The sequence below is a fragment of the Dama dama genome, chromosome 33 (assembly GCF_033118175.1).
Source record: "Dama dama isolate Ldn47 chromosome 33, ASM3311817v1, whole genome shotgun sequence".
NCBI classification, from domain to species: domain Eukaryota; kingdom Metazoa; phylum Chordata; class Mammalia; order Artiodactyla; family Cervidae; genus Dama; species Dama dama.
The window spans coordinates 50,114,350-50,141,237 of NC_083713.1; the positions used below are offsets into that span (position 1 = coordinate 50,114,350).

Consider the following 26,888-nt stretch of genomic DNA (forward strand, 5'->3'; position numbering starts at 1 on the left):
GAGTTCTTTACCAGCTAAGCCATCAGGGAAGCCCTGAAGTACTATGACCACTATTAAAATATACAACAGGTATCACAGAAAAGGGCAAATCTGGCATACATCACTTTCAGAGTCTCAGTTTAGTTTATCCCCTCACACACACTGCTTTTGACTGAGTAGTAAAGAACTTTGTAAACGACTCTCTTGTTCTTACAGTCCCCTCTCTCCCTCTGGACTTAATACTTCAGACCATTTTGCTGGCACAGACACTGACTTCACTGACTGGACAATTCTCACTCTCTGTGCTGAGGCTTTACATCCTCAGACCTTGAGGTTTCCATAACGGCTGTCTCATCACCAGAAAGCACATGCGCCAGACTTCACAACGTAAACAAGTCCTCCCACTTTATTCACCTGGTAAAATCCTCAACATCTTCTGATTATCTCAAGCAACGTTGAGGGAAAACATTACCTGACTCCCTCCAAACTGAATTAGGCTATCTTTTTCTATAGTCCCAGGCACTCTAATATAATGTGCTACATAATTGCTAGTTTACTAATCATTCTCCTCCAACCAAGTTGTGAGTTCTCTAGAACAAAGACTGTATCTTATTCATCTCTATATTCCCAGTTCTGACATATACTTAGTATTTACTGGATGACTAATAATTAAGTCTGGAGCTCTGGAGGGAGATCAAAGTTAGAGATTTAACTATGGACACCTATATTTAGTTACAAGCCAAAGAACAGAGATGGGATTACTTCAACAAGGAAGAGTATATAGATGAAGAATTCCTTGGGGATTGAACTCTGAGAAACACAAACTAAAGGGATGGGCAGATTGAAAACTGACGTGTGAGGAGCTACAGTCAGAAACACTGAGAAAGTAAAATGGACAAAAGAATTTCAGGAAGGAACAGGTAGACAATAGGATCAAAGTTGCAAGAAAGTCAAGTAGTAACCGAATATGGATAACAAGAATCCTTTAGATTAGGCAATTAGAAAATCATTAATCTCTGAGGGAATTATTTCACTTACTTTAGGATAACAAGTCAAGAGAAAGTAAAACGTAGATATGAAGCCAGTGTAGAACAGAAACTTCTAAAGACAGAGGAAAAAGAGAGACTCTTTCATTTTAATGTATTCAATAAATATTTACCGAGCACTGGACACTAGGAATGCAGTGATTAACATGAGAGCCATAATCCCTATCCTCATGGTGCTTTTATTTTAGCAGCAATAAATTCAGAAAGAAAGCCAAGGCCTCAAAAAGACTAGACCAAGTAGAATCTGAAAAGATTCCTCACCGAGTGAAGCCCTAAAAGAAAACCAAAGCCACCCCACCTCCCCCACGTCAAAAAAGAAGAGAGAAGCATCTGTTAGTGCCTAACACCATTAATTTTAATAATTAACACATGAAATGTTTTCTATTACATATTCAGTTTCAGAATGCGCATTATGTTTAGAGTGTAAGGTTTATCACCTCCAAAGTGACTCATTTCTTAGACAGTCAACGACTCCATATTCCTTTTGTAACCTCCATAATAACTGGCATACTAACCTAGACAGTATATTAAAAAGCAGAGACATTACTTTGCCAACAAAGGTCCGTCTAGTGAAAGCTATGGTTTTTCCAGTGGCCATGTATGGATGTGAGAGTTGGACTATAAAGAAAGCTGAGCTGAAGAATTGATGCTTTTGAACTGTGGTGTTGGAGAAGACTCCTGAGAGTCCCGTGGATTGCAAGGAGATCCAACCAGTACATCCTAAAGGAAATCAGTCCTGAATATCCAATGGAAGGACTGATGCTGAAACTGAAACTCCAATACTTTGGCCACCTGATGCAAAGAACTGACTCACTGGAAAAGACCCTGATGCTGGGAAAGACTGAAGGCAGGAGGAGAAGATGACGACAAAGGATGAGATGGTTGGATGGCCTGACTGACGCAATAGACATGAGTTTGAGTACGCTCCAGGAGTTGATGATGGACAAGGAAGCCTAGGGTGTTGCAGTCCATGGGGTCGCAAAGAGTCAGACACAACTGAGCAGCTAAACTAAGGAACACACAGTAGGTACATCTTAAATGACAAATAATTTCAATCATAGCTACATGGATTCAGGATACAATATTTAAGTTTTCCTATAAATCCAGTCACTTAAATTCAAATCAAATCACTATGGCTTTATTAATTCTACCACTCATTTGCCATCTTTTAGTCCTTATTCCTAGTTTAAGAAACACAGAAATAAGGGATTTCCTTTCTTTTCTATTCTCTTCATCATCTTTCAGTTTCCTGCAAGCTAACCAATAATTTAAAAGTTACAGTAAGAGAAAACTGAAGTCCTTGGATTTGGAAAAACAAAGTATATCTTATTATTATTAATATTATTTACCAATTTGTCTTAATATGAATGCAGGCAAAGGAATCCCAAATCCAAATACCAGAAACACTCATACTTATCTATCTAACCCATTCTTCCTTACCCACCAAGCATAGGTAACAGGCACCAAGTCATTAACAACCACTATCATTAAATTCTTTTTCAAATGTGAGTCAAAAACAACCTTGGATTTCTTGTTAAACATGAGCAAATCTCAATTAATTCAACCTCTCTGAATCAAGGTATAATTTTTAAAAGATGCATTTACTTTGAACCTTTGATTCACTAATTATCCAAGTAATGATCAGAGCAAATGAATTCTGACCTAGTTCTGATTCTGGTTCACTCTACAACCAAAAGGAACAATTCTATTTCTCAGCCTTTAAACAGCTGTGCACAAACAATTAGTTTCATTTAAGAGGTGGAAAGTTCTGCTCTATCAGCTACAGTACCCATAATATATTATCAAAAACTCAATTTGATAACTCAGCATTTTTAACTGCCTATCAGGTTTTGAGGGGTACCACAAATAGCAGCTGCTGTTAGGGTGGAAGGGGGGGAAGGAATTCTGGCAGAATAGATTCAAAGTAAGTCACACTGCACTGGAATTGGTCATTCCTGTTTTAATAAACATTTTAGAATATTTGATTCAACAGAATAATAGAATTAATCCCTGCAGACCTTTGCAGTATTGTCTCTGCTACTTAGTTAGGCAAGTCACCGAGTCTCAGTTTCTTCATCTATGAAATGGGGATAATACTTATCTTGTAGGGTGAGTAACACATATTATCACTAAAACTTAAAAGTACTTAGCCCAGAGCATGCAAAAGGCAATGGCTATCAATAATGGTGTTTTAACAAACGATAATCTTTGTTTTATATAATGACTGAGCTATAACATAACCTGCCAGTTACAATTTTGGCTGAAGAAATGCAATAATGTAAAACTGTGCAGGCTTCCATGGTGGCTCAGCGGTAAAGAATCCACCTGCCAATGCAGGAGACACTAGTTCGATCCCTGATCTGGGAAGTCTCCACACGCTGCAGAACAATTAAGCTCATGTGCCACAACCACAGAGAAGACACTGGCAGCCCACTTCAGTACTCTTGCCTGGGAAGTCCCATGGATGGAGGAACCTGCTGGGCTGCAGTCCACGGGGTTGCAAAGAGCTGGACATGACTGAGCGACTTCATTTTCACTTTTCCCTTTCATGCATTGGAGAAGGAAATGGCAACCTACTCCGGTGTCCTTGCCTGGAGAATCCCAGGGACGGCGGAGCCTGGTGGGCTGCTGTCTATGGGGTCGCACAGAGTCGGACACGACCGAAGCGCCTTAGAAGCAGCAGCAACAGCCACAACTACTGAGTCTGTGCTCTACAGCCCAGGAGCTGCAACTACCGAGCCCATGTGCCCCAACTACTGAGCCCATGTGATGGGACTACTGAAGCCCTCAACACCCCAGAGCCCATGCTCCACAAGAGAAGCCACTGCAATGAGAAGCCAGCACACTGTCTCTAGAGAGTAGCTCCTGCTCACCGCGGCTAGAGAAAAAAGTCTGCGGCAATGAAGATTCAGCACAGCCAAAAATAAGATAAATATAAGTATTAGAAAAATGTAAAATTGTGATGCACATGTAATGGAACGTACCTAATAATGACCCATTAGGAAAACAATTTTAGCCATTCTTCATCAAGAGCAAAAGTAATTAATAAAAGCACTTCTGCAGCAACCAAAGGCAGGATTTACCTGCAAATTTCCTTCAGCGATAATTAACACGGGTGAATTTATGGTTGCCATCAAGCTATCCAAGCAAGAGTAAAACCACCTCTGCCCTGGAATCAGAGCTCACTTTAGTGCTTCCTACTGCTGTACTGCTACTTCTGGCTCCTCCCTTTCCCAGCATCAAGCATGAATTTCTCAAAATATGGTACAAGGATAACCTGCAAAGTAACTACCTCTAGTATAAATAGCTGCAAACATTTCCTCCTCTAAGGGTGGGAGACAGCAGAGGATACTGAGGCCAAAGTTGGTCTTTACTTTTCAAAAAGAACACAGAACTTAAAAAATCAGGGTTTACGTTTTAGCTCCACTGGTTAGTGACTTCAGACTAATTCTACTATCTTAGAATCTGAACTAAAACAAAAAGAAACATGAAAACTATCTCAAACAGGTTCATAAAGTATCAAATAAGAACATATATGAAATCACTTAGAAAACTTTATAAAGCATTAAGAAGAAGGGGCTTCCCTGGTGGCTCAGTCAGTAAGAATCCACCTGCAATGCGGGAGACCTGGGGTTCAATCCCTGGGTTGGGAAGATCCCCTGGAGGACGGCATGGCAACCCACTCCAGGATCTGTGCCTGGAGAATCCCCGTGGACAGATGAACCTGGCAGGCTATAGCTATAGTCCATGGGAAAGCATCAAACAAGACTGAGCGACTAAGCACAGCACAGCACAAGACGCAGCTCGTCTCCCAGAAGTGATGATATTCAAATATTGAGAAAATACAGCTAGGTACATTTTGGAAGCTACAGGTATCCCCTAACACACCCACTTCCTCTGTCTTTGCCTCATTTGGGGTAAAAGGCTTTGAGGCTCTTATTTGGGGATATACCACTGAATGACGCACCACTCCGCTCTACAGTTTTCTGAAAGGATCTCCCCAGATTTACATACGAAACAATCTTACCACCAAATTACATAACTGGAAATGTCAGTACGGTTGCCCCATGGTATTGGAGGGAGGACTGGTTCCAGGACAAGGATACCAAAATCCAGGGTGCTCAAATGCTCAAATCTTTTATAGAAAATGGTGCAGTATTTACATATAACCTGTACATCCTTCTGTATATATCATCTCTAGACTACTTATAATACCTAATGCAATGTAAATGTTGTGAAAATAGCTATAAATATAACATAAATGCTATGAAAATAATTGCCAGTGTGCAGCAAATTCAAGCTTTGGTTTTTGAAACTTTCTGGAATTTTTTCCTCAAATACTTTTGATCCCCAATTGGTCAAATTCATGGATGCAGAACCCATGGACAGGAAGAGTCAACTGTATTCTTCCCTGAAAATCAGCTGATATTTTAAAATTAAACCAGAGTCCAATAAACATATAAATAAATTTAACTGTTATAAAGAAAAAAACTACTGTATCCTAAACAAAAGAGTGTAGCTATCTGCCAAATGTCAGTTTCTCACTAAATGTACTAGGATGCCCTCAGATTTTAGATTATAATTTTACTATATTGCACTTATTCATAGTCAATAAATAGTTTAAAGCTATATACTGTGCTGGACAAAAGCAACAAGCAGCATTAGCAACTATTTTTCTTAAGACTTTTTTTAGAGCAGTTTTAGGTTCACAATAAAATTGAAAGGAAGGTGCAGAAGTTTCCCATATACTCTCTAACCCCACACATGCATAGCCTCCCTCATTATCAACATCACTCACCAGAGTGCTCCACTTGTTACCAACCTACACTGACACATCACAATTACCCAAAGTCCATGGTTTAGGGTTCACTTTTAGTAATGTACATTCATTCCATGGGTTTCATCAAATATATATGACATATGTCCATCATTATAAAATCATACAGAGTATGTCTACTGCCCTAAAAATCCTCCATTCTCTGCCTAGTCATCCCTTTCCTCCCACCCAACTCCTGGCAACCACTCATCATTTTACTGTCTCCATAGTTTTTCCTCTTTCAGATATCATGTAGTAGTAATCATACAGTTATGTAGCCTTTTAAGACTAGCATTTAGTTATATGCATTTAAGTTTCCTCCATGTCTTTTCATGACTTGAGAGCTCATTTATTTTAGTGCTGAAAAACACATCATTGTCTGGAGGTACCATAGTTTATCAATTAACCTACTGAAGGACATTTTGGTTCTTCCAAATTTTGGCAATTAGGAATAAAGCTGCTAGAAACATCTACATACAGGCTTCTTTCTGTGTGAGCATGTTTTCAATTTCCTTGGTAAATACCAAGATGCGTGACTGCTGGATCACATAGTAAGAAGATTTTTAGTTTTTTAAGAAACCACCAAACTGTCTATCAAAGTAGTTATACCATTTTGCATTCCTACCAGAAATGAATGAGAGTTCCTATTGTTCCATATCATTGCTAGCAGTTGGTGGTGTCAGTGTTTCAGATTTTGGCCATATCTAATAAGTGTGTAGTGGTACCTAGTTGTTTTAAATTCCATTTCCTTGCTGATATCATATGCTTATTTACCATCTGTATATCATCTCTGGTGAGGTATCTGTCAAAGTCTTCGGCCCATTTTTTAACTGGGTTGTTTGCTTTCTTCATGTTGAGTCTTAAGAGTTCTTTGTTTACTACAGATAACAAGTATTGTGAATATTTGTGAATATTTTCTCCCAGTCTGTTTTATCTTTCAACTAATATTTTTGAGCTATTCAGAATGCTTACTGTAACACCAGACTTCATTCAATGCACTTTACTATGTTAACTCACCTACACTTTATAACAACTGTATAAAGTAAACACCATTATTATTTCCATTTTCCATATGAGAAAACCATAATACAGATAGGTTAAATAACTTGCCCCTAGATCACAGAGACAGAAAATAATGGAGCCAAGATACATGATCTGTCACTCTGGCTCCAAAGCTCTTGACCTACATCGAACACTAACTTAGCACTACAATGAATGAGTCTAAAAAATTCCAGGTCAGCTGGAAGACAGACACATTAGCTGGAAATTATAATACAGAACATTGTAAGCAGTACCATCGAGGTAAGAGAAAAGGCTAAAAATATTGGTAAGGCTAAAAATATTAAGTCCAAATCTTCAGGTATTACCAGTTGAAACTTTTTCTATATAAAATAGTACTTCCCATTGCAAAATCAAGAATCTCAACTCAGCCTAAGAACACTTTACAAGTGTTTGTCATTCTTCCATTCAATTAACCAGGTATCTGTCTGCTATGATTTTGTTACATTTCTAATTAAGAACAGCAGCCCTCCTATCAAATCTACCTCTTCCCAGGTTTAGGTAGGTTTATTCACTAAGTCATGTTGAACTCTTATGACCCCGTGGACTGTAGCCCACCAGGTTCCTCTGTCCGTGGGATTTCCCAGGCAAGAATACTGGAGTGGGTTGCCATTTCCTTCTCCAGGGGATCTTCCCAACCCAAGGATTAAACTGGGGTCTCCTGTATTGCAGGCAGACTCTTTACCAACTGAACCACCAGGAAGCCCCAACCTCTTCCCAAGACAATTCCAAATCAAGTTAGACATCACAATCAGCATAAATTTGTCACCATACTTCCTAACTCAACACTAAGAGAAAGAGATGTCTTAAACATGCCTTTTGAAATTTAAGTACTTAAAAAGTCTAGTTAACCAAGTACTGCTTAAGACAGGTTGTCCTTTAATGACTTAAAAAGAACTATTCTCAATTAGCATATCAAAGCTACAAGTCTTCAAAGTCAAGATTTCTGCTTGTACCACAAGTAATAGCAGGTCCTTTTCTATCTATACCGACTTACACACTGCCACTTGGGAACAGCCAATTCACCTGGATGACCAGGTGGCCCAGCTACTTGGGTTTCCCTCCTCATTCTCCTCTCAGCTAAAGACAAGATTATGTTATTCCTCCCCACTAGAAACTCTTGCTGTTTCTAGTATGAGTCGGAGCCCATGTTGGTGGTGAGGTATGAAGGAGCAGGGAGAACAAAGGAGAAAGAAGAAAAATTAAAGGTAAAATGACAGACCCCCTCTATTCTAACACATCATGTCATTCTTCATATAGTTCCTATTTTCTTCCAGTGGCCCTGTCCTAATACTTAAATCAATGTCTCAAGAAATCTGGTGAGTTGCCAACAATTGTGATGATTTTCCAACACAATGGAAGTCATACACAGCTTCTTTCCTTCTTTCCCTACAAGGAAAAACAACGTGGTATAATGAATGAAGCAGATATTCTTAAGCAAGATAAGAATACGTGTTCGAATCTCAATTGTGATGCTTATTAGCTGCATGACCCTGTTTTCTCATCTGTAAAACAGGTAACCACCTCATAAGGTAACTTTACCAGAAACACACTGTCCTAAGTGGTCAAGAGGCTTACTTTATATTTTTCACTTGGCTCTCACATACAATAAAAGGAGAAAAGAGATCTCGGGATCTGTACCTCAAACCCTTAGAACACAGGTTTTCAAACATTCTGATCACCAATCACAGTAAGAAATAAATACATTTTCACTGTGACCCAGTTCATATACATACACATAACTAAGGTTTCACAAAGCAGTACTACTCTTACTGTGTGTGATTCAACTTGATATTTTCTTTTTCTCTCATTCTTCTTTCCCTGCCACCTTTCTCCCACCTAACCATATACACAAAGCTTTTTGGTCTCGTGACCACACCACCCTACTAAAGTCCCAGGGAGCAGGGTACTCGAAATGAAGAGAACAGGGAAGAAGGAAATTCTGTTAGTGCCGGGGACAGTCTGTGTTTCTTCTGGTCCAGAAAGGAATATTAAATCCATATTCCCTCAGGGATAGTGTTATTCCCAGGGATAAAGTTGTACTGCTGGAATACAGAACACTGAAGGTAAAACAGGCTTGTAGATTGGTCTGGGAATGTAACCAACACAGATGACAATGATCCTATAAGAAAGTGCTTCCTGGGTTCCAAACAAAGTTTTTGGAACATAATGTATTTCTTTCTAAGCTGGGGGAGGGTGCTACTTACACAATATGCTGCACCAGGGCTTAGTGAACTATTGCCAGTGGGTCAAATCCGCTTTGCAACCTGATTTTGTACAGCTGCTGAACAATGGTTTTTACATTTTCAAACGGTTGAAAAAAAGAATACACTACTTTGTGACATATGTAAATCATATGAAATTCAAATTTCAGTATCTATAAATAAAGTTTTATTGGATCACAGTCACACTGATCCATTTACGTACTGTCTATGACTGCTTCTGTGTTACAACTAACAGAACTGAGTAGTTGCAAGATAGATTGACTAAAATATTTACTATCTGGGCCTTTACAAAAAAGTCTGTGGCCCCTATCCTAAACATTTGAAAGCACTCAATATTCATTCACAAATATTTGTTAAACACCTATTAGGTGTCAAACACTGAGGAAACTACCGTAAATAAGTTGGATATGATCCGATCCTCCTCCTAAGTACTAATGGAAAGCAAGTGGGTAAAAAAATGCTTGGAGGAATAAGAAGCAGTTGATTTGCTGTAGGAAACATCAATCACTGTAAGGAATGGCTCTCCCTCTAAGATTTTATAATCGGTTGTTCACAGAGTCAAATCCTTTATTCACAGAAGAATTAGGGTGAAAATAAATGTCTACTGATGAAGAACCACAAGTTCTGAATTAAAAGTGTTATTGTAGTTCACTTGAACCTTTCCTACTGCTCTCCTTGAAAGAAAATCACTGTATTAATTACAAATGCTTGGGAAAGGAAATGGCAACCCACTCCAGGATTCTTGCCTGGAGACTCCCACAGACAGAGGAACCTGGCGGGCTATAGTCCATGGGGTTACAAGAGATGGACACGACTTAGCAACTAACCCATTTGGAATAATATTTTGAAGTTTTAAAATGTCCATACACATGTGTGTATACATATACATATATATATATATGGCATGAGTGTGTTTACGTCTATAACCTTTGATCCTTACTGTAACCTTGTGAGGCAGAACTATAAACTCCATTTTACAGATGAATAAACTAAGGTTATGGAATTTTCCCAAGTTCACATGGTATATCACATCATGATAAAGAAAGACCCAACATCCAAGCCTTCTCCCTACAGAGTGCTTGTTTTTTCTAATATACCTGTCCCCACACTGCATAATTTTGAATTTGAGATGAAGAACCTACGGGTTCTTGTTTGAGAAACCCATTCTTTTCAAGCAATAGCTACCCTTGTACCAACAAGACTGCCTCTATAACTAGTCCTTACTAAGTAACCACATGTTCCAATAGCAGAAATTCTACAATTTTGTAACAGACTAGGTTCATCTACTCTTAGGCTCTCTAGCTTAGTGAGCTGGTATCTTTCTATATCATGGAAATACAACTAGATATTAATCATAAAACTACTGCTTAATAAGTGTTGCTAAATATATGCTGCTAGACTAAGAATTACAATTTTTGATAGAGGGCTATTTTTTAAATGAAAGATCAGATCTGTGGATGAAAGATCAAAACTACCTTTCACTGATTCAAAAAGAAAAAATATAACAACATTCTTCTCTGACCCTAATCTTTTCATTTTATTTCATTGTTCAGTTTGAACAGTTTATTCTTCAGAAAAATCATCTGATAAGGTAGTTAATGGAGAAAATAGCACGTGATAGTCTGTCAGGTCCTCTCGGGAGTTAAACTCTCCTAATTTAACTGCTTCTATTATTTCTAGCCCCCTCTGGTAAGAGGCAATCTCTATTTACATTTTAACAAACAATATAAATAACAATTTATTCCCTAATTCAACACCCAAGTCAGGTATTATGTATCTCTAAAGAACTAAGGAAGAGAATGTCTTAAAAGGCTACCTGGAAAGATTTGTTATATAATATTTATATGGAATAAAAGGGTGATTATTTAGAAAGGCATTTTATTCTTCCGAATGCCTACTAACCAAATTGCTTTTCTACTACCATGCCTATCTTGAATAATTAATATCTTGTAACTACCCTTACTCATTTTTTATCGTTTTCTTTTAGTTTTGACTTATCATTTCTCCCCAAACCATTTAAAAGTGTATTTACATAAGTTAATTTCAACTCTAAGCTTAAACAGAAATAATTAGCAAATTCTACACACGAATCTTGCTGTGTGAAACTATACTACCAAGTAGCACAAAGCCTAATTACTTTATTTAAGGTAATAATAAATAAAGTCACCTGTAATATTTACAGGGTGAATTAATAGAAGAAGGTGGCTAACCAAAGACAGACAGTTAGCTTTACCTACATCCAAAATGAAAAGAAAAGAAATGAAACCAAATGAAGAGAGGCAGCCACCATTATATTTCTAAATGCAGTGATGTTTAACGTCTCTTTTGGCTTTATCTCTGTGTAATAATGCAGTTTTTCCTAGTCAAAGATGATGCTGCTGAACTTCTGCCAATATAGTTGATTGTGCCAAGCACCACCTCCCCCTCCCACCAACAGTACAGGCTTGAAATCTTTCAGATAAAAATATTCAAGCTAACTACTTAACAGAGGCAATGGCCCTGAGTAAAAATCATAGCCCATAGTATTAACTATTTATCCCCTCAGTTTTTATTGTAAGATCTTGATAAGCAGTAAAGATATCAAATTCCTAAGAATTAAGATATAAAATATGCTGGTTTCTGCTCCTGAATCTTCAGTCATGTCAACAATACAGTATATTACATGATAAAACAATCAAAAGGTGATATTCTTAAAAAAAAAAGAAAAAGAAAAAAATAGACATTTGAAAAAAGAAGTAAAGCCAAAGTTCCAGAGAGAAATAAAAATGGTGAGTAAGTAAGTAAGTAACTAGCAGATGCACAGACTCTAAAGACAGGAATTTGCCACAAAAAATTCAGTAATCTCTGGCTTGTATTTTGTCTCTTTTTGAGTTTTTGGGGAGATGTTGTATTCAGTTCTCATATGCACAATAAGCTATCCATTTTTCTTAAGTAAAAAGCAGGGGGGAAATGGGGTAACTAGTAAAATAACAGAGTAAGACAAGTGTAGGCAACAACTAGAATACAAGGCTAGAAGGGATCTTACAGAGTCTCTCTAGCTTAGGCTGGCGTTAACAGTCTCCTAACTGGTCTCATCTTCTCACTCCTACACACCTTCAATATACTTTCCAGACAGCTGCCAGTGACCTTAACAAACAACACAGGTCAAGCTCCTCCTTAAAACTCTGCTTTTTCCACTGCCCTTTGGATTTCAGTCTTTCACAGCTTAGATCAAAAGCCCTGCATGATCTTGTCCCTATCAACCTCTCTAGTCCCATCCTTGCACCCATTTCTCCAGGCAGTCAGTCAGATATTTACTGAGCTTCTACTCTGTGCCAGAAACCACGCCATGCTCTAGGGATACTGTGATGAATAAGTGAGAGAAACCCTCTCTCATAGAATTTACACTCTAGTAGTGCAAAGGACAGATGATAAATAGGTAGATAAATAAACTTGAGTAATTAGAGATTGTGATATGGGACATGAGGCAAAATAAAGTTACCTTCTCAGAATCCTGTCAGAGCACATATGACAATTCTTAATTATTTTATTCATTTGACTACTTACTTTTGACTGTAAGCACATTATCACGTGTGTCTTGTTCACTGCTCCATTTCAACCACTTAGCACCGCCTAGCGTGTAGTTCAACATTTATTTGTTAAACAAATGAATACTTATTTCATCCTCTTTAATTTAGTGATGAGTAAAGTCTTCACGGTTGCCACGGTCAAAAAAGAGTCAGCAGGAAAACAAGAATTTAAATGAAAGACTCAAGTTTTACTCCAAAATATTATACCACATTCAAAATACTCACCTCAAAACTCTGCTAAGCATGTTTTGAAAGCTTGTAGCTGGTACCTCAAAACTGACTTGAGAAGCTTCCAAGACTTTATATGAAGTTTTAAAACACTTAATGTTTAGGTGAAATTGCCTATGAGAAATATTTTAAATTCTAACAAATACAGGTGAAGGTTTACACCAATGCTTCCTTTTAATGCATGCTAGAACAACAAGAACTTAAAGAACTCTTTATAAAAGAACTATGATAGCTGAATGTTCTAAATATTTCCTGGCACCTATTTGGCAGCATTACTGGTATCTTCTATGGCTGAATCATTTAGTCAGAATATTATTTCATATTAACTTATAAGTAATTTACCAGCAAATTTAAAAAATCTCCTAAAAACTAAAACTGTATTTTAAATGTTTTACATACTACATTTTTTAAAATAAGACTTTAAAATAGGTTAAAAACTAACATGTACGTAAGATCTACTATGACTCAGCTCCTGTATTATATGGCACATTATTTCATTTACTACATCTTGGTTTACAAATTAAAAAATATTCTTTGACAGAAAACAACAAAATTCTGTAAAGCAATTATCCTTCAATTAAAAAATAAGTAAATATAAAAAAATTAATCTCAGAGTTTTAGAAGCTTGCCAAGATCTGAAAATTTGCCCATGCCTCTTCCTCTTGAAATAATGCCTTGGAACAAGCTTGAATTACAATGTATCACAAAGATGTGAAGATCAACAGGTTTTTCCCAGGACAGGGCTCATTTCTATAAAACATAAGGCTAGTAATCATTAGTAGGAAAATTTTTTTCTTAAAGCTTTAGATAAGATAGGCTTATTACTATAATATGTAAAGATGATTCATTTTAAAAGTCCTTCAGATAATTATCTCATTGCTTTACAATTATTTTTGTTCAGCAACATTAGAGAATAAAATGATTCCCAACATGATTACAATTACTAATACCAAAGAAACTTTTATCTAGTCCAAAAGAAAGGTATTGAAAAGGTTCAGGAAGCAGGCCTAAATCACATATACCAACCTCAGAAAAGTTTCTAAAACTACACAGTACAATTTACTGTGAAGAAAATGTCTCACACAGATTTCAAAGAATATAATCTGAATGACCAGTATGAGCATCACTGCAATTACTGGAATTTGACCATTATTTAAATACAAACAACATATTGAGCTACCAGAGCTTAGAATTAACCTCACAATGGAGACATACCCACCATACACTGTACTGTATGTAAGAGAATAATATATGCTCTCATATTTTTATGTATTCTTATTTTCCCAAATCTATAGTTATATTTTCATTCATGCTTATACTCTAAATCCATCTTTCACTACAGAATTTCTTTGGTTATGAAAGTGCTTCCTATTTTCTTCTGGGTTGTTATTTCTTTACCAATCTTATTTAGTATTGCTGCGATTCTACCTAATCTCTAAGCTGTTTTTCTGTTCTATATTCCACATACTATAAGTATTTGGGATAGTCATCAGGATGTCTATCATCCACTCCTACCTCTTCTTGGTTTTAATAACTTTTCACCTGGATTTAACACCCTCAACTGAGACTGTTCTACTTCAAGCAGTTATAAACATTTTTCCACCACAGAAATTAGATTTAGTCAAATTTAGTCAAAAATTCCTCCATCTCAACTTGTCTACCATCCACAATCAGGTATACTCACAAATGCTTTCTATATTCCAGATACCATTTTGTCCCTGTTCCCACATAATAAGACAAATATGCTTCTCAACCTCCTGCCAAGGTATTTTTTTTCCTATTATTAGGACCTATCTCCTCCAGCAAGTCTTTCCTAAATGAAAAATTTGAACTACTCAAAATTACAATATAATTTTGTTTTAGCACCTTTGTGTGTGCATAAGTCATCCAGGTAGTTCAGAAGAGAAATGAGCTCAGCCATGGCAGGTCTACCTTCTGCCCTGGGACCAGTTTTCTCTATACTCTGTATGGAGGCACAAGTTCTCCATTGCAGATTAAATAATGAGCATATTTTTCAGTGCACACGTTTTTCACTGCACATATTTACTTATGCAGTTTCCTTCTCTACTGCAAGTACTGGGTGGAGCGAATAAAACCAGTATTTGGGGAGAGCTCAGAACTCATTAGTGGGTCACTGAATTAATTAATGGGATCATAATCAAAACTTTGTTAATGAAATAAAATGCAGAAACAAACAAAAGTGTTCTGCACATAGTAAGTTCATGAAACTTCTATTTCTGATGCATATACCTATTTACGTATAAGAGAACTGAGTCATGATGCAATGTGTATTTCTTACTGTTGGTTATGGTCAAAAAAGCTGAAAGCCACTGAATTCGAAATACTCTAAGATGTCTTTTACATCTATACAATTCAAATTATATTAAACAATTTAGTCTAAGGATCAGAGACACAACATTTAAAAGGGGGGCAGAACTTAAGGATACTCAAAAAACAACCAGCAAAATCACTTTTTCTAATAAAATGTCATTATTAAACTCTACCCTTAGAACTAGATTCATAAAGCTTTTACAGTAGGAAAAGAGTTTAGAGATCATCTAATCCAAGCTTATTACTTTAATACATAAAAGGAAAACTCAGGCCCAGAAATAAAAACATTTCACTTCATAAAGTAAACATTTGCTAAGCACATACTGGATACCAGGTTCTAGGTGAGAGTCTATGAATAAAGAGAAGATGTCTTCGAAGAGCTCAAAGTCTATACTATGTATATGCAAGCAAATATTAAGAGTAAGTACTGGAATCAAGGTCATTTATAAAGAACAGAAATTAACTAATTCACTCTAGGTTAAGTGGCAGAGAAATATTTTTTTTGAAGAGGTGGTACTTATCAGTCTTACAACAAGAAGTTAAACAGATAAAGGAGGAAGAAATAACATGTACAAAGTTACCATACTAATACACAATAAAGAACGACACACTCAGGAAACTCTGTGTTGAGTCTGTATACCTGGAGTATAGGGCACACGCTGAAGAGGAGCCACAGCAGAATACCTAGCATTTATGTGACATTTAATCTTGAAACCACTATGTGAGGTAGGCACTATTAATATTCCCATTTTGTAGATGACAAAACTGAAGCACAAAAGGTGACATGATCTGCCCTAAGTTAAGTTGTGAAATGAGAATGTAAAGCAAGAAAGTCAAACTCTAGAGCCTATACCCTTCTCTCTGTGCTTAGTCACTCAGTCATGTCTGACTCTCTGTGATCCTTCAGATTGTAGCCTATCAGGCTCCACCATCCATGGGATCTCCCAGGCAAGAATACTGGAGTGGGTTGCCATTTCCTCCTTCAGGGGATCTTCCCGACTCAGGGATTGAACTAGTGTCTCTGGTGTCTCCTGCACTGCAGGGAGATTCTTTACCTGCTTTTAGAGAAAAGAGGCAGGATTTAAATGATAAAGGACTTTGTATGCCAATCTAAAGACTTAAGATTTTATGCTAAAGGTGAAGAGTGAAAGGTTTTAAGCAGGAGTGACATATCCAGACATTTTTTAATGAGGCTAATCTGGCAGCTAAGTGGTTGGACTGGGAGAGGAATCAGTGGCAGGGAAATCAGTTATAGTCAGAAAGGTATGTAACAAATTCAGGTAAAGAAATGACAGTGGCAGTGCTGGCACCAGAACGCAAGTCTACTGACCAAAACCACCTTCTTGTCCAGTATCCGGAAGAACCTCCCATTTTTCCCCCCTAAGTCACCACGCTAATAGTTTAAGAAATCCAAACTCAGAAACAACAACACATTCCTTTCAGGTCCCTTTAGTAAACAAACCATGATCACTAGAAGTGCTGCATTTGTGAAAGTGACTAACACAAATCCAGTTGGAGAATGACAGAAAGTCTATTGCTATCTGAAGTTTTCTTACCTTCTTGACTTTTTCTCCTTCCTCTATACATTATTCCTGGAACATTCATGTTCAATAGTCAATTTGAAATCAATGTTCTGTCTAGACATGCCTAGTATAACCTAACAGAATTAAATCTACCACAGAGGAAGTGTAATGTGGTCCCACCTGTGGCAAAAAATATACTCTCTGGTCTGGTCAAATTTTGGCTTAAACAAAGATGATGAATGAACAGTAATAAGAGATAGACTTTTGGAAAGCAGCAAGAGTTAAAGAAAAACAAAATATTAAAAAGGTATGTGAGTAAGAGCAATGTAAAGTTCAAGCCATTTGATTTCAAGAAGTAACACCAGTCCCAAGTGTGTGCGGTATTCCAGAAACCAACAAATGAAAAGAACAGTAGAAAAGACTATCTGATCAATTCTCAAGCTTTCTAAATCTGAACTGTTTTCATTTAAACCAAGCTGAGCCCTCTTGAGCCACCCCTGATACTAAGTAACTGAGTAGGTTCCACAAGTAAGCAGCCTACAGTACAGGGGCAGCAGAGGAGATAAACAAGAGTGGAAAGTAGAAAGGGAATCACAATGAAAGGGAATGGAAGAAATGATAAATTACAGAATATGGAATAAAACTGAGGAATACTAGTAATCTCAGTATCAAATGTTGCCAACCTTACCTAACTGACTGAGTGGCACCATAACAATGGCAACATTAGGGAGCATGAAAAGACAAATTTGAGTCACAAATTTATGAGACACCAAAGATGAGAAATGAGAGTAATGACAAAAATAAAAAAGCGATAAAAGAGTTTTAGCATCTAAAGAGACAATTTAAAGATTACTAAAATCTCATTTGGTTTAGTTATGCTTTACTTCTCATGAAACAATGAGTCCAATGGACACAAAAGATGAAAATGTCAGCTAGTACCAGAGATATGTCTAGGGAAGTGTGTTACAAAGAAAAGTATGAGATTTGTACGCTTTTTTTGTGAGAACAACTTCAGAATTTTTCCTCTCTATGGTGTATAGCATATTTACTTTAGTAATTTTTACTTTATTTTACTTTAGTTTACTTAATTTACTTTAAGTACTTCACCGTAATTCTTATCCTGGCTGGCTAACTTCCTTAAAACCAGAGTTCAAAACTGGTTGATCTCCAGGTGATCTTATCCAAGTGATAAGATAAACACTTATTAATTATGGTCAAATTTTAACCTCAAAAAGGACAAGGATCTGCAACAGATCATAGAATACTACTTAGTAGTATAGCCTAAATGAGTCTAATGGTAACCAAAATCCAGGTAACAGATTCTCAAGAAAATTATGTAATTAAGAAATCACTTTAAAAGTTTTTTAAAATTAAAAATTTGCTAGATAAAGGATATATTCTTTCAAAAAAAAAAAAAAAACTTAAGGTGTAAATTCAGTTTTTCCATTTAGGGAAGATGTAATAGTGAAGATATTTCTTCCATATGAAACTTACAAAACTTTCAGGCATCATATTAATCCATCTCTTTTCTTCTCCCTCTGCCACCCTCCCTTCCTCCCCCTCCTCCTTCTATCTCTCCATCTCTCACACCCCTGAAGTCACCACATCATTCAGTGATTTCAATAAGGATAGGAGGAAACAGTCTTAAAGATGATTATTAAGAGCAAAGAAACTACTGGATCAAAAGCAAAAATAATTAAACTTGATAACTTGACCAAGCACTCTTCATATCCATGAATATACAGTCTTCAAAAGTACTCCATCATAACAAATGATTGGAGACAGTTTATTTGTAACAGTCAGCAAAAGTATTTTTATTAAAGTACAGTAGGATGAAATAATAAATATATCTATAGTCTATTCTCCTAGTAATTCTCATTTTTAAAGATAATGAAAAGATGAAAACTCTCAATACAAGGTCACCTGGAGATCAAAAATGCCATGCACTTGTAAAATTGAGATGACTAACTGTGGGAGGGACAGCAGAGACCGTTTACTGATATACTAATGCTTTTTAAAATTTAGAATTCAGAAAAGGGCTTCTCACCCTGAACACTATGGACATTCTCAGCCAGATAATCCTTTGTTGTGGAAGGCTGTCCCGTGCATCACAGGGTAATGAGCAAGCACCCCGTCCCCTACCCAGTAGATGCCAGCACACACCCTCTCCTCCCCCACAGCTCTGACAGCCAAGACTGTCTCCAAAGGGCCCCTGGGGAGAGCTGCCGGGCTGGGGAGCAAAAGGCACCCGAGCTTGAGAACTACTGGCTTATAAGCAGAAAAAATGAAATGAAGGGAGGGTGCTGTTTTGTTTTTCTGCTAGTTAATGTTCCAAGATAATATATTTGAATCTGATCACAGACTATATTTAAGAGATTCTGCCTTATAGAAAACAAAAGCATTTAATATCTATCGTTAGTCAAAAGTTCAGAAGAGTTCCAGAAGATCCATTGTACTCCAATGACCCCTCCAATCACACATACATGCACATATCCACACACACCCACACAGTATTGCCATGCTGAACAGAAGAAAATGCACAAAACTACTTTATCTCCATTTCTTATTTCATTAAATATATAGACCAGGCTGTTTCAGTTCCCATAGAATCCAAAGGAATTCTCAGCTTATTCAATGCAACTCAAATACCACAATAGCTGCATCACTCTAGAGAGGATAAACCTAAATCCTAGAGCAAGTATTAAACTCTTCCTCACATTTCAACAAATTTGGAGAATGATACAAATTAACCACAATGCTTGAAAAACAAAATAACTAAGAAGTATTATTTGAGTTTTGAAACAGAAGCTGAGTAAGGATAAGGGCAATGAAAACATTCAAAATCAAAAGGAATCTGAAGGCATTTCAGGATGAGGGCAAAACTCAAAAATACTTCCCCCAGAATGAAAGGAGTGAATTATACACTTGGCCATATCCTCGAGGAACAGTCTACATAATCCGTCTCCAGTATCCACACCATGCGATGGAAAATGAAAAATCCAAGTCCACAAAATATTAAAGAGAACAGTAAACATCCATCCTAATCACCTGAACTACTACTCTTCATTTGATTTTTAAAAAATCAAATGTCCATAAACAAACAAACAAAAAGACAACTTTGGAAATGTTTTCTCATAAAAATAGCCATCCTCATGCTTCCAGCAGGCCAGATTAAATATTACACAGAAAAATCAATTAGGAAAAAAAAAATATATAATAATCCTCTATGTGAGTGCATCTGATGCATAACAAAAGACCTTTTAAAAAATCAGACATTTTAAGTATTAAAAATATTCATGTATAAATATGGACTAAAGCCTTTAAGATTTATTTCAATTATCTTCAACAGAATTATATTTTAAACTAGGATTTTTTTAAAAACCTATTCAACAATACTTAATTAGTTTAAAGTAAGTGCAATATCTACGTACTCTCTAGTAACAAAATTACTTTATTGGAAAATTTTAGCCCTATTAACCTCCTGACTCAGTGAAAATAATCCTACAAGAAACTAATGCTCAGTTCTTTTTACTCTCAAGCCAAGCAGAGGAAGCTGTAAGGTCTGCAGCGACAGCCTGCTTTTCCAGAAGTAATACCTTGAGACTGCTCAAGAATAGCCTCCTTCAACAATTAGTGTGACTCTGGTGGGTTTGGGAGGGAATAATGTCCACAATTCCTTGGTCAGTGGCCATGATGCCCCTCCTCCTCAAGGGCAGGAGATCAGAAAAAGGAATATGAAAAAGAGGAGTTCACCAACCAGAACATATAGGGGCAGAGGAAGAAGAGTACTAGAGGAAAAATAAAAACTACATGGTTAAGTTATGTCACAAAAAGCAAGAGATTTAATGTTATCTAGTATTCATTCATTTCAGAGACACCATTGTTTATCTTCCTCCCCAAACCCTGCACAAAAAGAACCGTCAGCCTGCCTTAAGCATGTTCCTTCTTCCATTTAAACAGACATGATTCTTTTGGTTAATCTCTGGCAATGATCGCCATTTCACAAACACATTCAGCCCACCCGGAACTGATCAATACCACTACAGACATAAGACTAGACTTTATCCATTTATTAACCACAAGGAAATGTACCATTCAGCAAATTCTATACATTACAAAAGATTCTATTAAAAAGGGGGGCAGGGAGGACGGATGGACACCGACACACACACACACACAAACACACACACCACAGACGTACACAAAGAAAAGACTACCACCCTCTAATTTCCCTGTGGCAAACGAGATAAAAGACATGGCCATGAAACCTGTCAATTCGTTGTCCCCCTATAATTCAATCTCACAACGTAGTAACTGAATATTGAATTTTATGATAAATATATCCACTGCCACTTTAAAATTGTTTCATATACAAACTAACTCTCCTCTTACGTACATCTGCACACCTTTGAGCTAGATGCTGTATTCATTTACAGAATTTCAAATACAAAAGCCTAGATAGTTTTCCAACCACTGGTTGCAACCACAGAACGTTCTCACAAAATCAAAATTTCAAATATAAATGGGCCAAATTCTTCTTTCAACCCTGGGCCAAAACCCATTTTATGACTACAATGTACCTGACAGTAAGTACCATTTCAAATGGGCTGTTCTAAACCGAAAACAATGCTCCAACACAACGCGTTTAAAATAAGTATTCCGTAGGTAAGCAAAATCTATGCCAGAAAAGAGCACATAAATGGTGGTTGAAAGCCAGCACATTAGCAACACACAGTGGCATACCTCTTCTGCACTGGGTTATTGTTAATACTCCAACAACAACTACAACTATTTTTAACACTGCTGGACACTGAAGTTGCAGAAAACGTGAGGGGACACCCAGATGAAATTGCTGATATAATGCATTGTTTCTCACGGTCAAAATCAAGTAGCAACTGACTTGACCTGCCGTGATAGTCACTGAAGCACTGATTAAAAGATGTTAAAAATCAATCAATCAAACAAACAACAACAAAACACCCTTATTTTTGGAATATGCCACACTAAAAAGGACGTTTTGGAATACGCCTTTCGGGTCTCAAACCTTTGCATAAATTGTCACTTGTGGTATTTGCGGCTTAATTGCAAGCCAACCAGCGCTGTCATTCAGCGTTACGGCCACAAACCATGACTTTCTCACTTTCACAACAACAGAGCAGTCACTCTTATCAGTCGCCAACCAAACTCGAAAAGAGAAAAATTCATGGAGGTTTCCAGATCATAATCAGCCCGGGAGGGGTCGGGGGGGAGGGCGGCAGCCGAGGGGCTCGGGGTGGGGAAACCTCCCCAGGCTCCGCTGGAGCTCGCCGACCCGACAACAACCGCGGCCTCCGGCAGCGGCGGCAGCCCAGCCGCGCCGCGCTCCATGCACCTACCTGAAGAACAAGAGATAAGAAAGACGGCAAACGCCAACTTTGCAGCAGCTCCCATTTTCCCGAGGCGCCGGGGAAGCCGTAGGAAGTTCTCGCTAGATATCCAGTTCCCTGGGTCTTCCTCGGAGACAAACCTCCTGGTGTAAAATCAACCGTCATAAAACATATTCGGAAGCCCCGACCAAAAAAACGTTCACGGGGTCAAAAAAAGAGAAAAAAAATAAAAAATAAAAAGAGCGAGCACAACAATAAAAAAAAAAAAAAAAATGCACCACGGGGGGAAAAAACCGCCACACACAAGCACAACACACAAAACCAAACAACGAAAAGCCAACAACAACAAAAGCGGGTTTAAATCACTGTCAAAATCGCTGTCAGCTCCGCTCGCCTCTCGGGTCTCTCCGAACAAAACGCCAGGCTGAGGCGACGAGGAGGCGGCGGCGTCCGCTGCCGCCCGGACAGTCCGGGAACCGAGCTGGGTCCGACGTCCGGACCGACCTTCAACCCGGACACCCAAAGTCCGCGGACCACTGGCGGCCGAGCTCGCGGCGGTGGCGGCCGAGACGGCGGCGGTGGCGCGGAGAAGCAGCGGCGGGCGGCTGCGATGGTGCAGGCGGCGGCCAAGTTCTGGTCCAGGCTCTGGCTCCGGCTCCGGGCTCCAGGCTCGGCCGCGTTTTCGGTCCCCTGGCCTCCGCCGGCCCCGCCCCCTAAACTTCCGGTTCCGGCCCGAAGCTGGAAGCCAGGCACGGCGAAGGAACGCTCGGCAGCGGCGGCGGCGGCGGCGGCGGCGGCGGCAGCGGCGGCCGGGCGCAGCGCGCGTGCCGGGCCGTGAGCGCGAGGAGATTGTCGGGGAAGCGAGGCGGGAGCGGGGGAGGGGTAAGAGAGCGAGGGCGGGGCCGGCAGGAGGGCGAGGAGGCGGGGCGGACGGAGGCTCTTTACCGCGAGGCCTCGTCGTCCGGCCTGCTTGGCCTGCTGGGCGGTGGGGCTCGAATGGCTGGCAAGTGAATGTTGTTGGGGTCTCGAGTGCATGGTTACCTGATCGTGCTCCACGGACCTTTCAGCGGAGCGCACGCCCGAATGGTCAGGGGAGCCCGAGAGGAACAGGACCCGGGGCGGGGCGGGGCGGGCGTCTGCGGCGCCCTGTCTTTCCTCTGGGGGGACGCCTCGTCCGCTCTTAGATCCCGGGCGCCGGGAAGCCGGGGTGGGACTGGGTCCTCCGCACTTGCCGACCTGCGGGAGCTGGTGTTTGTACCCCCAGTGGTAGTAGTGCGTCCTGCCCCTGTGGCTTTTGCTTTATGCATTTTGTATTTCGGTTAAAAGGGAAGGAAAAGGGGTTGGGAGGCGGGTGGAACTCGAGGAGGACGGGTATCCACCCGGCCAGGATTTCCACGGCAATTACCGTGATGTGCAATGTGAATCCATTCCCTCCTTCCCTTTTGTACACAAAGCATTGTTGAGAACTGTTCTGCGTATAATAGGTTCTCAAATATCTATTACTCGCTGAAGAGAAAACCTGCAAATTTTGATCGACATATTTGATCAGACTAGTGTTTACTTTTTCGAATTTTAGTTCGTTTCGGGCTTATTTTTACCCCTGAATCCAAGTTGATTTCTTAAAAGATGCTATGCTAGGCACGGAATGGGATCCAAAATGTAGAAGTAGGATCTCTACCTCAGGGAGTGCACAGTAGTTGCTGTAGTCGAAGCTGGCTACAGAATACAAACCGAAGAGAGTATTAAAGGTACCAGCTTTGTTATTTACCACACTTCAGCGAGCTCGGTGTAGGTGCAGGTCTTACGTCTGCTTCCCCGTTTTATGCCAGCGTTCAGTGTCAAGCCTGACGTGATAGGTGCTTAATGTCAATAATGGTATAAGTGACTAGCGAATAACTGCCTTTTTCTTAAATACAATATTCCCACATGTAATCTACAAGTTTTGGTGTTTTATTAATAAATAAAACATCTCTTTTATATGGCTAATTCATGTTGTACTTGTGATTTACTAATTCCCACATTTCCCCACAAAGCCAAGCCTTCTCCCTTGTATTTATAGTGTCTTATTTTTCTCTTCCTCTAAATTACTGTGTTTCTGTTAAGTTCATCCTGTAATTACCTGCCCATTTCTACAACTTGTCAAGGTTATTAGTAATCACTGTGGCTCTTTAAACCCTCTCCAAGATTTCCAGTTCTCAAGTCCTGATGCTCAGAATTTGAATGATATTGTGCAACAGTTAAGAAAAGTCACTAGTTGGGCTTCAAAGTGTCTAAATGGTCTCATATTATGTAGTTCTTTGGACTTTATGAACTGGTCAGAGGAATAAATAGAAACCTTCCATTCTCTGATTAAGATTTGCCACTAACTTTTTTAGAATGGAAGAGTGTATTTTATTTAGTTCATTTCAGGAATTTGATGTTAGTTATGCCCTGAGTCAGGCCCCACTGTTGTCTTATCTCTGCATCACCTCAGTGTTTCTTAAATTGTGAAACTAGAGCAAGTGGAATAACAGGAATGACTAGCAATAGGACTAAAACTTGAAAAAATATTCCTTATCTTACCACCCAAATTTCCAGTATAAGAATGCAAGAGAAGATGAAAAATATTTTTCCATAATATGAAAAATGAGCAACAAGTCAAAGTCTTCACTAGACTATTCTTTAATAAAGAGTTAAAATAGCTCCTTGGTAGAAATTGTTAATATCCAGTAACAATAGTTATCCATTTTGTTCCTGAATGTGTGTTCATTCCCACCCTCTGCATTAAAAAAAAAAAAAAAATCTAAAATACAATAGAAACCAACAAGAATCTACTGTGTAGTACGGGGAACTATACGCAGTATCTTGTAATAAGCTGTGTGTGAGTATGAATCACTTTGCTGTATACCTGAAACACAACATTGTAAATCACCTGTATTTTAGTAAAAATTGTTTAAAACCTAGGAATAATGAAAGTCTTCTATTTTATGTTGTTTCTAAAGACATAGCTATAGCAATTAGATCAACAAACTAATACCAGGTATCAACTTAATATTGACTATTTCCCAGTTCACACGAACCAGAAATTCATTTTTGGCTAGTTTCTTTCATTTTTAGAAATATTTAGTTTGTAAGTGCAAAAAATTTAAAAAAAAATTTTTTTAACAGAATAAGACTTGAGAGTATGACTAATTCCCACTTGAATTCCAAAGCTTAAAAAGAAGATCGAGGCAGCTGCAGCTAACACTACTGCCCCTCTTTCCTTCCTATTTTCTATAATCACCTTTTCTTATCTGCGAATCCAACACTTTCCTAACAATGCAAGCTGAACAAACTGGATTTAGGAAGGAAGGAAAGAAAAGGAAAAGGAAACATGAAAGGAATTCTGGTTTGCCTGAGCTTTAGACAATTATGCGTTAAACAGCTTTAGCTAACATCACTCAAACCTGATACCAAGGCTTACAATCACTGCAGTGCTAAGAATTTCAAGTCCACAGTCCTGACAGAAGTTCAATTGAACTTCCAGTTCTTCCCAACTGGAAGACACTCAAGAAGCCAATTTACCCTAGAGATTCAAGTGTGTGTTGACTGGATGAGGAAATAGGTAAAAGAATCGAACACTGCTTCCTGAACAAAGTTGATTGTTTCATATGCTTGAAACTCACAAGGCTCAAAAACGTATAGATTAAATCTCCAACTCCAAGGTAAGGCTGCAACTGAACTGGGCTGGAATTGACCTTGCCTTTGAGACTGGGTACATTGTGAGGAAATTCACCTTAAGCTCTTCACCTGCCTTTGGATATACCAACAGCCACAAATAAGGAAGACATGCCAAATTTCTCTTTCTTCATCTTCAGGAAGATGACAAAATCCCTTTGGAGAAAGAAGGATATTGGATTCGCCTTCTATGAAGGATTTTAAAGTACTTCTGCTGCTTTCACCTACTGTAAAAATCTACTCCTATGTTCAAATAACATGGACATTCCTGAAGTGGCACAAGTAATGAATTTGTTATATACCTAAGCTGTAAGTCATACTACAAGCAGAACAAACTTAGTAACTTGATAAGTCAGAGGTAAGCAGATAATAATCTTATCTTCCGTGAATATTCTAGCTTTTGCTACTGTAACTTTCCTTTTCTACATATCCATGGCATTGCATTGTGCCAATCAGGCAAAAGACATGTACTGAGAAGAATAAGGATGTGGAAATGGCTAAGGGACAAAACATTAATAAGACAGAATGTTTTAGGTCAGGAAAGTGAGTTAGAGGAGTTAAGAGAAACTAGCTATGATGGAAATAAGGTATCCAGCACTTTGATAAAAAAAAGCTATACCAACCCAGCTAGTAGTAAAATCTCAACAACCAACTGGTTTCTCTGTAACATCCTAGGGTGGTGGTTGAGTCGCTAAGTCGTGTCTGACTTTTGTGACCCCATGGACTGTAGCATGCAAGGCTCCTCTGTCCATAGGATTCTCCAGTAATTCTGGAGTGTTCTCCACTCAAGTATTCTTGAGTGGATTGCCATTTCCTTCTCCAGGGGATCTTCCCAACCCAGGAAACGAACCCAGGTCTCCTGCCTTTCAGGCAGATTCTTTACCAACTGAGCTATGAGGGAAGATCATCCCAAGGATAACATTTGACTTTTTCTCCCACTGTCACCTTGTTCAAAATCTGGTAAATGTGTGGGAAATAGAACAGGTTTAAAATTTAGGAATGATTTTTTCCCCACCCTCCAATTTATATTCATGACAGGGGACTTACTTT

General features: G+C 38.5%; 1 protein-coding gene across 2 annotated transcripts in view; it reads right to left on the reverse strand.

Moving 5' to 3' along the window:
* ACVR2A (activin A receptor type 2A) overlaps positions 1–22,767 on the reverse strand; it is a 91,169-nt gene extending 68,402 nt beyond the window's left edge. The window contains exon 1 of one of the 2 annotated variants that reach the window (XM_061135128.1): positions 22,152–22,767. Coding sequence is in view for 1 of the 2 variants with exons in the window: in XM_061135126.1 (XP_060991109.1) it covers positions 22,152–22,206 (55 nt within the window). In the remaining variant the exon portion in view is untranslated. The remainder of the gene's footprint in view (positions 1–22,151) is intronic. The other variant, XM_061135126.1, reaches the window with a different exon arrangement.
* Between the last annotated feature and the right edge of the window lie 4,121 nt (positions 22,768–26,888).